Source organism: Corythoichthys intestinalis, chromosome 17, assembly GCF_030265065.1.
Source record: "Corythoichthys intestinalis isolate RoL2023-P3 chromosome 17, ASM3026506v1, whole genome shotgun sequence".
Classification (NCBI taxonomy): Eukaryota; Metazoa; Chordata; class Actinopteri; order Syngnathiformes; family Syngnathidae; genus Corythoichthys; species Corythoichthys intestinalis.
In genome coordinates this window covers 20,271,557-20,285,632 of record NC_080411.1, presented here as the reverse complement: position 1 = coordinate 20,285,632, position 14,076 = coordinate 20,271,557, and the positions used below count along the sequence as shown (strand labels likewise).

General features: G+C 37.9%; 1 protein-coding gene across 4 annotated transcripts in view; it reads left to right on the top strand.

Annotated features, from left to right (window-relative positions):
- rxraa (retinoid X receptor, alpha a) overlaps positions 1-13,562 on the top strand; it is a 178,804-nt gene extending 165,242 nt beyond the window's left edge. For 3 of the 4 annotated variants that reach the window (XM_057818142.1, XM_057818140.1, XM_057818141.1), the window contains exon 11: positions 850-13,561. In XM_057818142.1, the coding sequence (XP_057674125.1) occupies positions 850-997 (148 nt within the window). In that variant the 3' untranslated portion in view covers positions 998-13,561. Of the gene's footprint in view, positions 1-849 lie in introns of all 4 variants that reach the window. The other variant, XM_057818139.1, reaches the window with a different exon arrangement.
- Positions 13,563-14,076: the final 514 nt, after the last annotated feature.

The window sequence follows — 14,076 nt, the reverse complement described above, 5'->3', positions numbered from 1 at the left end:
CGTGGTCAATCGGTGCTAAATAAAAACGGGGAGAGAGTCTTAAATCTACGCTTTCAAGTCATGTTGAGGGCAGCACTCTATCTCAAATAATTTTTTACAGTGCTTTAAGACGCCACATTATTTAACAGGCTGGCGTGATCATAGAACGGCAAGTTTGCGTCAGATTGGTGTAATGGAGTCATGTGATTATTCTTGCTACATCTCATTGGTGAAATTGATAGAGAATTATTGTAATACGTACAATAAAGAGGAAAAATGTAGCTCAAAGTAGCGTAGTAAGAGTAGTGTTTTTCTTCACAAATCTACTCAAGTAAAAGTAAAGAGTATGGCTTAGTAAAACTAATATTGGAAGTTTTTTTTTTGTTTTTTTTTGAGCGGACCAGAGTTTGTTTGTTTCGTCCAAACTAGAGTTCACATATACAAAACGAAGTGGACTATCTGTGAAAAATAATTCTGGTCCGTTTAAAAAAGACCAAACAGTGCTAGTGCGAAAGAGCCCTTAGATTATAATGGAAAAAAAAAAAAAAACGTTTATAATTCTAAAATGGCAATTTCTATTCAACAGTAATTGGGAACACAGTGTAATATGAGATTGCTTCAAGCGGTAGCAATCCATTAGATGAAAAGTCTTCATCACATTTTTTTCCATTTCAAATTATTCCATATGACCGCGACAAGCACTTTGTAGCATCGTTTGCCAAGCTGCACAGTTCAGTTCAGAGCAAATTACCTCTGACTCCAAAAAAAGGCATACTGAGCTAAACTAAACCATATTGCTCGGTGGAAACTGGGCTTAGCATTCGCTGCATCCGTCCTCCTGCTAACTTGAATCACTTGGCTGTGTGACAGATTCGCCAAGCTGCTGCTGAGGTTACCGGCACTGCGCTCCATCGGTCTCAAGTGTCTGGAACATTTGTTCTTCTTCAAACTCATAGGCGACACGCCCATCGACACCTTCCTAATGGAAATGCTAGAAGCTCCACATCAAATGACATAATAGCTGGGAGGACAGAGCCCTCATCTGCCTCTTCTTCATTTCCCAGCAGCCCTTTGGTAAAAAAATGCAGCAGGGTCCTTTTTTTTTTTTTTTTTTTTTTTTTTTTTAAATGTCCCACCTCAAGCGAGAGACATATCATGTGTTGGTGAACATTTCACCCCTTTAATCATCATACATCCCCTAGAAACAACAAATTAATTATGGATGTGTTTTTTATACCTTGTAAAGTACTATCAATAAGAAATATATATAAACATATACTGTATATTTCACAACAACATGCGGTGGAGAAGACAAAAGCAATGTACTGAGCCATCATTAGCATTTTCCCAGCTTCTCGACAAGATGATTCAGCATCCTCACTCTCAACACTTGCAGGGTGTACGCAAACATGGTGTGGACGTCATGTTGAGCCCTCCGGCCTCGTGAGCAGGACAATCTTACAGATACTCAAACCAACGTTTGCTTTTCATCGGGACTGATCTGATTCAAAACAAACTCAAGGTCCTTGCCCGACTGGACTCAACATGTCTTGCACTAATTGTTAAAAAAAAAAAAAAAAGAAAAACATGAAAAAAAGAAGGTGACAGCTTTCTGGGATCTGGAACTTACTTAACAGGTGTGCTACAAAGACTGCAAGTGATCAAGAACCTCAGGTGTCTGGCCCAGTTCCACACAAACCCAACCATGTCTTACTGTATCAACACTGTGCAACAACATCAGCGAGGGCGAATTTACCAATCGGCCTAATCAGGAAAATGTTGTGATCCACCTCGAGATGCTGAGGTCGATCAGGGAGTGGGTGGGGGGGCTTGTTATGTATGTACAATCTGCACAGTTGTGTGTGCACACAGGAAGAAGCCAGGCAGTTGTCAGCTGACACTACACGCCACCGGCAACTGGCATTCCAACAATCTGCCTTTTGTTTTGTTTCCCGAACCTTTTTGAAAAGAAAAGGTTTGGCATGTGAACTCTGAATGCAGCGTTTAAGATCGATAGTGATATCACCTTTGTTCATGTCACCTGACGCCCCTTCTCTCCGCCTCTCATCGATGAAAACGACGACATCAACCTCTCAACCGCTCGCACCTTAGGTGTTAGCTTCTCAAGATCACCTCATCTCTTTTTTCGCGGAAAGTTACTACCATAAACAGTATTTACATGTTTTGTTTTTTTGTTCAATTTCAGAGCAGCACTGCACTTTTACCTCAGTTGGTCGACCCTCCTCAGCCCTTTTGACAGTATATACGGAAAGAGAAGCGCTTTTCATTGCAGCAGAGCGGTTGTTTGTTTATTTGTTACTTTGCACTTAACCTCATGACATAGCTGATGTCAACGCAATTGACCTCCGAGGTGGGAATTTGGCTCCTGGCCCAATCAGGATGGCCCCACTTATTTTCCTCCTCAGTGAGACATGCCCTCGCTCTTGCTTCGCCATTATTGATATTATCTTTTGGACAAATTCACTCATATTTTGTTCCATGCAGAAGCGGGTGCATTCACTTGTGCATGTTGCATGCCGTTGAGATCAGGGGTCAGCAACCTGTGGCTCCGTAGCCTCAGTATTTTAAAGAAAAATTCTAATTTAGCATAGAATTTTCAACTTTCCTTTTAGTAGGTAGATCAACTCAGGCTCAAAACAGTCATGCAGGTCATGAATTCACCAACTATGTGAAGTCATGGTTGCAACTTGGAAGGCCTACCTACAAGTCTTTGTGCCGTTGACAGGCACAAAGATTTGTGTGTACTGGTCCTTCTCAAAAAATGAGCATATTTTGATAAAAGTTCATTATTTTCTATAATGTCCTGATAAACATTAGACCAGACATGTCCAAAGTCCGGCCCGGTGGCCAAATGCGGCCCGTGGTCAGATTTCATCCGGCCCCCAGCCTCTGTCATATAATCAATAACGTCTGGCCCACACACTGACTTAATAAATTGGTCAGCAGCACTGCTACCAGCATATGAAGTAGCTAACACACTAAATGCTGCTCCTCATTTACCAACTAAACTGCAGCTGCACTCTGAGCAACATTACCACATGTGACCCTTTACTCCCAATTTTCTAAAATGGCGACAATCAACAAAAAAAAAAGTTGACTGCAACGGTTGGCGCTTCAAGGATAGGTGGAAACTGGACTATTTCGTCACTAAAATACGCAGCGACTATGTCTGCCTCATTTGCAAAGAGACAGTCGCTGTTTTTAAAGAATTCAATATGAGGCGATATTACCAAACAAGACACGCTGACATGTACGACAAGATTACAGGGTAGATACGTAGCGAGAAATTGAAGCAACTTGAAGCTAGTTTAATTTCACAGCAGCAATATTTCGCAAGAGCCCGAGAGTCGAAAGAGAACGCCACAAAGGCTAGTTGCAAAATTGTTGAAATTATTAATAAAAAAAAATAAAAAAAAGTAGTGCTGCAACGATTAATTGATTAACTCAAGTATTCAATTAGAAAAAAATATTCAAACTAAATTTTGTTGCTTCGAGTATTCGTTTAATTGAAGTGGCATTGTAATGGTTGATTTTAAAAGTGTTTGCATTTAATTTTACTGATGAGGGTGGATACAATGCCCTCTGGTCTGCCTCTTTTCACATGGCTGAATCCAACTGCTCCCTGTTAAGACCAACATAAGCTAAGTTTTTGTTTAAGCGAATGTTTTTGTAATGCTTTCTTAATTTAGTTTGTAGGTATATTTAGCCATTTTTTGTGGGAATTTGTGTCTGAACCACTTGTTAAGAGCATTGAAAAAAAAAAAGAAAACTTTAGCATTTTATAGCATTTAAGCTAGCAGACTTTTTCCATCCAAGTTAGCCAATTGTTCTTTTGTTGTACACAGATCCTCATTTAAAAAAAAAAAATTATATCGTTTGAGGCTCAGCTCAGGTGTTTTAATTTTTCATGTTCTTTATCCGATTCCTCTATTATTCGAACAAACTAGTCTATCGATTAATCGACTACTAAAATATTCGATAGCTGCAGCCCTATAATAATGCAAATGTGACACACAGAACGGCTTGCTAAAATTTGCTTAAATATATTGTTCTACGTAAAGGACGTCAGCCAAGATCGGCCCCCAACATTTTTACCACACCAAATCTGGCCCCCTTTGCAAAAAGTTTGGACACCCCTGCATTAGACTTTCATATATTTTAGATTCATTACACAGAACTGAAGTAGTTCAAGCCTTTTATTGTTTTAATATCGATTAAAGATGCACAATAATATCGGTTACAGATAATTATCGGCCGATAATGGCAGTTATGACTAGGGTTGTTCCGATCATGTTTTTTGCTCCCGATCCGATCCCGATCGTTTTAGTTTGAATATCTGCCGATCCCGATATTTCCCAATCCAATTGCTTTTTTTTTTTTTTTGCTCCCGATTCAATTCCAATCATTCCTGATAATTTTTCCTGATCATATACATTTTGGCAATGCATGAAGAAAAAAATTAATAAAACTCGGACGAATACATTCAACGTACAGTACATAAGTACTGTATTTATTATGACAATAAATCCTCAAGATGGCATTTACATTATTAACATTCTTTCTGTGGGAGGGATCCACGGATAGAAAGACTTGTGACTTTGTATATTGTGACTAAATATTGCCATCTAGTGTATTTGTTGAGCTTTCAGTAAATGATACTGCAGCCATGCCCCAATGCATGATGGGAAGTGGAACCATGATGGGAAGTGGAACCATGACTGTGCGTCGTGCTACCAATGGATATATCTTCTCTGCTTTGGGAGATAATGTAAGGTGGTAAGACAAAGATCAATTGCCACCTTGCTTCCCCACATTGCTTCCCATGATATTTCTAATCATAGGGTGAGGGATTGCAAGGCTTTAGCCAATTGAAGAAAGGCTCCAAAGGCTGTCAAAATTCACTCTACTTATTTTATGCTGCCTTTTATCTCTCTATATACGTAAAACGGCGTTATTACAGATTGAGCGTGACAATGAGGGAGAGGGTCGTGCAGTGCATACATTAATTGCATTAAGTATTTTAACGTGACACATTTTTTAATAATTTCATTGCCGCCGTTATCGGGATATTTTTGACAACCCTACCTTAAGCCTAAACTAAAGACTCTGGTTGAGTGTAACATATTATGTCTGTAACGTTAAATACAATTAGAAAACGATTTAATTAAAAAATATACAGTATATATACTAAAAAAAGGCATGGCCGATATTTTTTTGCCGATTCCGATACTTTGAAAATGACGTGATCGGACCCGATCGATTGGGACATCTCTAGTTATGACGTCACACAGATAATCCAGATTTTTAAAAAATTCAACCGATAATCCAATCCGATAATTATATACTTCATTTAGTCTCCAAATGTGCGCAATTGATGCAGTTATGTCCAATTCTGCATCGCCGTCACATGAAATGCTTGATATCATGGCGGCTCCGTCACAAGTGTGTGATTACCTTTCCGTGTGTGAAGCAGAAGTTCCACGAGGCGGAAGGAAAGCGTCCTCAATCAACACCATTAACCTGATCAGCCATTTAAAGCTACATAACAATTATTTGTGAAACAAATACAAGGCTACCACTAGCACAAAGGCTAAAACTAATAGTAAAAAAAAATGGAACGCATACTACAGGGTTTGTGACGATCGGAAATGCTTTTGCCAGCCGCTCGGTCTCGGGCAGTGCCGCCCACACTCATCTCCGGTTCAACTCATTAAGCACCTAAATCAAGAAAAAATTGCTTTCAGATAATGTTTTGAACCATATCTATTCTTGAATAAAGTATTACAGTACAAAATATAATAATCTATTGCTTAAAATAAGGCTGTTAAGCTTATTTTCAGATAGCTATTTTTCTTATTTCAAGAAATCTAAGTGAAATTTATTTGAGACACTGGCAGATAATTGCACATATTTCCAATCGAGTTACACCTAAAACAAGGGAATTTTAACTAGTTTTAAGGAGGTGTGTTTTTGCAGTGTAGTAATGATATACAATATATGTTAGGAATGAATTAGTTTTAAAGGCATTTTTGTGCAATTTAGGTATTTACTCAGTAAGTAATCGTTGCCAAAAGTTTACCATTACACAATGTCAGACAGTGTCATTGTTTAGATGTTGGAATTCACTACTTGATCACATTTGATGCGGAAAAAAGATCAATAAATTCTACATTTGCACATAATATTTGCTCTTGTGTATATTTTAAAATTTTAACTTATATCTTGTAATTGAATTATCAGCTTGACATGATCAGTTATCGGCTAGATCGAGGAGCCATTTATCGGTTATCGGTATCAGTTGAAAAACGTATTATCGTGCATCACTAATATTGATGATTTTGGCAAAAAAGTCAAGAAAAAACAAAAATCCTTATCTCAAAAACTTAACATTTCATGAAAAAATACTCTGAAGAAGCTACTAACCTAATCATCTGAATCAACAAATTAACTCAAAACCCCTGCGAAGGATTCCTGAGGCTTTTAAAAACTCCCAACCTGGTTCATTACTCAAAACCGCAATCATGGGCAAGACTGCCGACCTGACAGCTGTCCAGAGGGCCATCATTGACACCCTCGAGCAAGAGGCTAAGACACAGAAAGAAATTTCTCTGCGAATAGGCTGTTCCCAGAGTGCTTTATCAAGGCACCTCAGTGGGAAGGAAAAAGTGTGGCAGGAAACGCTGCAAGACCAGAAGAGGTGACCGCACCCTGAGAAAGATTGTGGAGGAGGGCCGATTCCAGGCCTTGGGGGACCTGCAGAAACAGTGGACTGAGTCTGGAGTAGAAACATCCAGAGCCACCATGCACAGGCGTGTACTGGAAATGGGCTACAGGTGCCGCATTCCCCAGGTCAAGCCACTTTTGAACCTGAAACAGCGGCAGTAGCGCCTGACCTGGGCTACAGAGAAGCTGCACTGGACTGTTGCTCAGTGGTCCAAAGTACTTTTTTCAAGATGACAGCATATTTTACATGTCATTCGGAAATCAAGGTGCCAGAGTTTGGAGGAAGACTGGGGGGAAGTAAATGCCAAAATGCCTGAAATCCAGTGTCAAGTACCCACAGTCAGTGATGGTCTGGGGTGCCATGTCAGCTGCTGGTGTTGGTCTACTGTGTTTTATCAAAGGCAGGGTCAATGCAGCTAGCTATCAGGAGATGTTGGCGCACTTTATGCTTCCAGCTGCTGAAAAGCTTTATGGAGATGAAGATTTCTAGCCTGGCTCTGCCAGACTATTCTCCCTGTATTTTTCAAACACTGAGAGAAACAGTCTGGGAACCATCCCATTAACGGCCTTTTCGAGCAGATACAAAATCAATCGACAAATCAGATTCGTTTATTTGCGTGACGTATTCTTCACGAGCAACGTCACTCTTGCGCGTCGAAAGTCGTCTCTTCAGCAACACAGATGGTGAACGGCAGAGCCGAGAATATGTTCCAATCCACGGTAAAATCAGTTTTAAATGACCAAAAACACATCGACACGAGTCATTGACAACAGTCTGTCTCGCGCTAGCCATGTCGAATAAACTCCGCTCTCTTCGTATGTGTACTTCCGCGCGCAAGTCCCTCGTCCTGCCGTCGCCATTTTACTAACGTCACGTCTGCTCGTCGCTGATTGGTCCACTCCGCTGTCTGTTTGCTGTGGCTTGCTCCGCCCTGGAAACTGTTTCCGTGGGAATGGTGTACCAGGCTAGAAGATTTCATTTTTCAGCATGACCTGGCACCTGCTCATAGTGCCAAAACCAAAGGTAAATGGTTTACTGACCATGGCATTATTGTGCTCAATTGTCCTGCCAACTCTCCTGACTTGAACCCCATAGAGAGTCTGTGGGATATTGTAAAAAGGAAGTTGTGAATGAGCTTAAGGCCGCTATCGAAGCATCCTGGGCCTCCATAACACCTCGCAGTGCCACAGGTTGATTGCCTCCATTCCACGCCGCATTGAAGCAGTTATTTCTGCATAAGGATTCCCGACCAAGTATTGAGTGCATAGCTGATATAATTAATTTAAGGTTGACTCTTTTTTTGTATTAAAAATACTTTTTTTGTATTGGTCGGATGAAATATGCAATTTTTTTGAGATAGGGATTTTTGTTTTTTCTTGACGTTTTTGCCAAAATCATCAATATTAAAACAATAAAAGGCTTGAACTGCTTAGGTTGTGTGTAATGAATCCAAAATGTATGAAAGTCTAATGTTTATCAGTACATTACAGAAAATAATGAACTTTATCACAATATGCTAATTTTTTTAGAAGGACTAGGACACTGTTCGAGTCACAGCCGTGACTTCACATAGCTCACTATGGGGTGTTCACAGGCTCATAAATTTGTGGGCATATCTTCCAACTGGCAACCATGACTTTATATAGTTGGTAAATTCATGTCACTAGCGAGTGTTCGGTAAATAAAAGTGAACACTTATTCTACATACTAAAAGGTAAAACTCCTCTACTAATTCAAATATGCACCATTGAATATACAATCCAGCTGACTTAATTAATTCTAATATATATATACACATATGTGTGTGTGTGGCTCCTAGTGCTATCTTTTCAGTGGAAACTGGGTTGAAATGACTCTTTGAGTGTTCAAGGTTGCCGACCCCTGGTTTTAAAAGACACTCATTTTATCATTTTCGCTTCATGCAGATATTTGACACTGCTTTCTTCACCTCCCGAGTCATTATTGGGTTTGCATAGGAAGCAAACAGCTTTTTTTCCCTTCTCAAATGATGTATATACGGTATATATAGATTATGGAACAGCAGATTCAAGGCAAGACATGTTGAATAATGAAAGGTAAAAAAAAATCACTAAAAAGAGTTTCCTGAATTTTCTTTTGATCTGCATGTTTTCTTTCATAAGCACTTTGATGCAGTCGGGACCTGAGCACTGTGTTTTATTAATACTAAGGAGGTGTAACGGAATCTGGGCTGTGCCACTTGTCAGTTTAATTCCAATCCATTATTATTTTTACACCAGTTTACTTGGGATGTATGGTATAAGACTTTTCTCTTCAAATTTGGATTTTCAGTTAAACAAAGTAAATCACACCTATGCTACTTGGTTAAAATGGGGGCATTCGGAGCACACTGAAAAGAACAAAATATAATTGAAAAAATGAATATGACTCGGACAAACATACAGGTTAATCACATAATGACGTGACAAAGTTTGGACATTTGAACATTTACATTGTATGACAATTTATTCTCATGAAGTCAACCAGGCTGTCATTACTCTGTGATTTTGTTTTAAAATATATTATTTTGTCATAACGTTAGAATGTTCTCAGAAGGTTCAAACATCAGTCATGATGACCATCCCAATGATCTACGCATACATTTTCAATGAAGCTCGTTTTTATCATGTAATTCAGCTGACATTGGGAGAAAGACTGGTTACACCCCAACTAATCGTAAGGCCAAAAATAATGCACATTTTTTATATTTTTTTTCCCCTGATATTTTTTTTCCAGTGTGGTCGAAATACTTCTGTAAGAGTTCACTAAAGACATACTTTACTATCAGTTGATGGGAAATGGGGCGCGGGGACGCTCCGTAGGGGGGCTATTTTCAAAAATTTTAAATACAAATATTTTCAAAACCAAAGCCACTCGTGAGTTAAAACCAAAACGGGCACCTCCCGTAGGCAAATAAGCGTTTCCATGAGCAGCAGCATCAAAAAATTCAGTCATTCCTTAATAAAATCCCGATTTGTTATGTTTTATATAAGTACAACAAAACTTGAAATGGCTATAAGTTACTCAGATTTTACACTATATGCACAAAAATCACCAAATGCAGAGATAGTCACCTATATTTTCAGGATCAATAGCAATATTTAACATATCATATAAGTTTTGTTCCTGAATAGCGACTTTTTTTTAAGTGCAATTTTGACATTTTCAGCAGCTAATAAATCACTCAATTTTCACATTAGAAACTTAATATTTGAGAAAAGCATGCAGAATCATCTTGATTTTATTCAACAAAAGCAAATTTTGCATTTTTCTACGTACAATCACGACTTAATTTGGTTGAATTCCGATGTCACTGTTTTCTCAGCACGTCTTGCCGGCTATCTGGCCCTCGTCTAATTTAGTTTGAAATGTTACATTAAATAACACGTAAAAGCTGATTTTTTTGTTTTGTTTTTTTGTATCGTCTCAGAAATTTCGCAACAGCAGTTGGCCGAAAATTATTATTTTAAAAATTATAAAAATTAAATAATTATTATTATTAAAAATATATATATTATTTGAATGTAAAGTTACGCTACTGTCTATTGATACAAAATCCAACATGGCGATCATCACAAAATAAAGAGCTTTTTAAGTTGAAAATTCATGTAAATAAATGCGTAAATCCCAGAATTTCTTTAGATATGAACTTGGAACATCCTAGCTTCTTGGTTATGAGCAAAAATCCGGTACTTATCATTCATTTTACGTCAATATTTCAAGCTAAAGCTACGCTAATTTTTCCCATTTTTTTTTTCCACAACGTTTCAAAGTGCATGCATGGTGCTATTTTGTATAATAATTAATTAATTAATGTTCCGATCATGTTTTTTTGCTCCCGATCCGATCCCGATCATTTTAGTTTGAGTATCGGCCAAACCCGATATTTCCCGATCCGATTGCTTTTTTTTGCTCCCGATTCAATTCCAATCATTCCCAATAATTTTTTCCGATCATATACATTTTGGTTATGCATTAAGAAAAAAATGAATAAAACTCAGACGAATCTATACATTCAACATACAGTACATAAGTACTGTATTTGCTTATTATGACAATAAATCCTCAAGATGGCATTTACATTATTAACATTCTTTCTGTGAGATAGATCCACGGATAGAAAGACTTGTGACTTTGTATATTGTGAATAAATATTGCTATCTAGTGTATTTGTTGAGCTTTCAGTAAATGATACTGTAGCCATACCCAAATGCATGATGGGAAGTGGAACCATGACTGTGCGTAGTGCTACCAATTGTTATATCTTATCTGCGTTGGGAAATAAGTTAAGGTGTTAAGAAAAAGATCAATTGCTTCCTTGCTTCCCCACATTGCTTCCCATGATATTTCTAATTGTAGGGAGAGGGATTGTAAGGCTTTAGCCAATTAAAAAAAGGCTCCAAAGGCTGACAAAATTCACTCTACTCATCTTATGCTGCCTTTTATCTCTCTATATAGGTAAAACGTCGCCATTACAGATTGAGCGCGACAATGCGTGAGTGGGTCGTGCAGCGCATGCATTAATTGCGTTAAATATTTTAACGTGATACTTTTTTTTTTAAATTAATTACCGCCGTTATCGGGATAAATTTGATAACCGTACCTTAAGCCTAAACTAAAGACACTGGATGAGTGTAACATATTATGTCTGTAACGTTAAATACAATTACAAAACGATTTAATTAAAAATATATATATATATATTAAAAAAAGGCATGGCCGATATTTTTTTGCCGATTCCGATACTTTGAAAATGACGTGATCGGACATCTCTAATAATTACCTTGAATCCTCGACCAAATCACTCTTGAGACACTCTTGCTTCCTTGTATGCACAAAAATTTTCGTCATGTTTCCACCTAAATCCGGCGTTAGAATGCAGCGTGTTTTGGTTTATAGCAGTGAAACCACAACGCTCTGCCTGGTTGGCCCCCTACAGGAAGTCGTGGCGCAATGTCTGTAGGAACTGTCTCGTCAACTGATAGCAAAGTCTATTTTAAAGAGTAGTTTTACACTTTTTTCCCTATTGGCAACCTGACAACTCTGCTATTCTCTGACACCGATGACCTCTGTTAGGTTTGGTTCAGTTTCAGACTTTGTTGAAAGTGGAGGAAATTCCAGACACGTGTGTATAATTCTCTTCTGATTTGGCTCCACTTTCACAGAAAGCCTTCGGCAGGGAGAAGTGCTGGGGTCGTAAACTAGGAGGTCTTATTTCCTCCCTCAAAAAAAAAAAAAAAAAAACAAGCCCCTCAATTAGGCAAGTGTATCAAAACGATGAATGATCTTCTTGCCCACTCTTGTGGATGAGAATCTGCACTGCAACACCATGAGTTTGTACTTGATTTAATTTCTTTGCATGTCCTTTTTCTGACAGAGTGGACACTTTCTCACAGGGTTTATGTGGCAGGCTTTGTGCTTGGTTTTGCCAAAAAAAATAAAAAGAGGGAGTGAGAGTTAGAGAAGGGAGCAATAACTGTACATGACTTAATGGCGTGTCACTGTAAGCAAGCCGACCTGTTTTATTAATATAAACTATCCAGGTGACAGTATTGACTGCCAGTGTGAGCTCAGTTTACAGTACAGTATTTATATATTAAATATATACATGCAAACAAAGAATAATTTGCCTGTTGAAAAAAATATATATAGTTTTGGAGAAGTGTTGCTGCTTTTCAGTCAATTTTTAGCCAAAAGTCTCAACCCCCAAAAATGTCTGCTCTTTTAAGACACAGGTCTTTGAAGCCATAAAATGTGGATTATGTGTAAGAACCCAACAAGGAGAAAAACATTGCATCAACTGATAACCCTTCATAATGTAAAAGATCTATTTTGTTAATATGTATATGTGTATGTATATTTAAATAAATATATCAGAAGATATGTTCCTTGATAATTTCCAGCATCGGGAGAAAGTCAGACCAAAATGATTCCACACCAGTTTTCTGGTGTTTTTACACATTTATCAAGGAGGGCAATTTTATGCATTGTAGCCTTTCTGAAAAATAAAAGTTAAAAAAAAACAACAACCAGCAGAATCCCAGTAGTGATGTGTCCAATATCAAGAACCAGTTCTTCAACAGACTTATGGGACCTCACAACCACAGTATAAAGAAAAGTTGGTTAAGATTTAAGGACGTTAACCCCCACAAAATGTTTGTTTTGCTTGGCAATTTTATGTTAAAAAATGCAATCAGGAAAAAAAATAAAAAAGCTGAACTTGTGACACTGCTTTGTTTTGTGCAGACAGTATTCAAGAAAAATGAAAGTAAATAAAAACATTGAGAGAAGAAAAAAAAAGATATATTTTTGTACAAAAGTAAATTTTATTCCTAGCTTATGTACTCGTTTTTGTCCCATTCTTCTTGTGGGCTGATGTTTACGCGGACAATAATGTTGAGGAGGAGCCGGCACCTTGCTAATAAACTGTGGCTTTTTTCTTTGCTGTGTTCGACCTATCGCCGCAAAGTGGCAAACTGTCCCCTTTCATACTTTTGTGTCGACTTTTAAGGAGACTGATGTTTTGTCATTTGTTCTTTCTGTATTGTCCACTGATGTTTCATGGAGAGGCAAAAAAAATGTATTAAAAAAAATTAAGTGAAAACGCCTGGTGATGTTTTTGTTGGTTGAGAATGCAGGATAGGTCTTTGTGATGAAGTGTGTGATACTGATGACCAAATAGAGCGTTATTTTTGGCTAAATAAATAAAGGAATATGCTCGACTAGGGGTCATCAATAGAGATGGGCGATACTAGGGATGGGCGATACCAGTGATTTTGGATTCGATCCGATACCAAGTAATACCAAGGCCAAATATTGCGATCCCGATCCAATACCGGAAGTTCATATTATATATATATATATATATATATATATATATATATATATATATATATATATATATATATATATATATATATACATATTAGGGCTGTCAAAATTATCGCGTTAACGCGCGGTAATTAATTTTTTTAATTAATCACGTTAAAATATTTGACGCAATTAACGCACATGTCCCGCTCAGACAGTATTCTGCCTTTTGGTAAGTTTTACAGCAAGGCTTTTTGTGCTGTCTAACAGCGAACTCTTGTGGTCGCTTTGCGACATGGTTTATTGTTTTCTTGCCAGTTCAATATGGCTGCACGACGTCTCGGCCTGACGCCTACGCTGTAATGTTGTGCTTATATGATCCTTGGACAAGATTTGTCCGTAAGTATGGTTGTTGTAAAGAATGTACATATCATGTTAGTAAGCGAAATGTTATATTTTTTGTATGAGACGCTTTTTGTTTATGTTTAGTGAACCTGTATAGCGTGCTAAGCTAACGTTGTTGC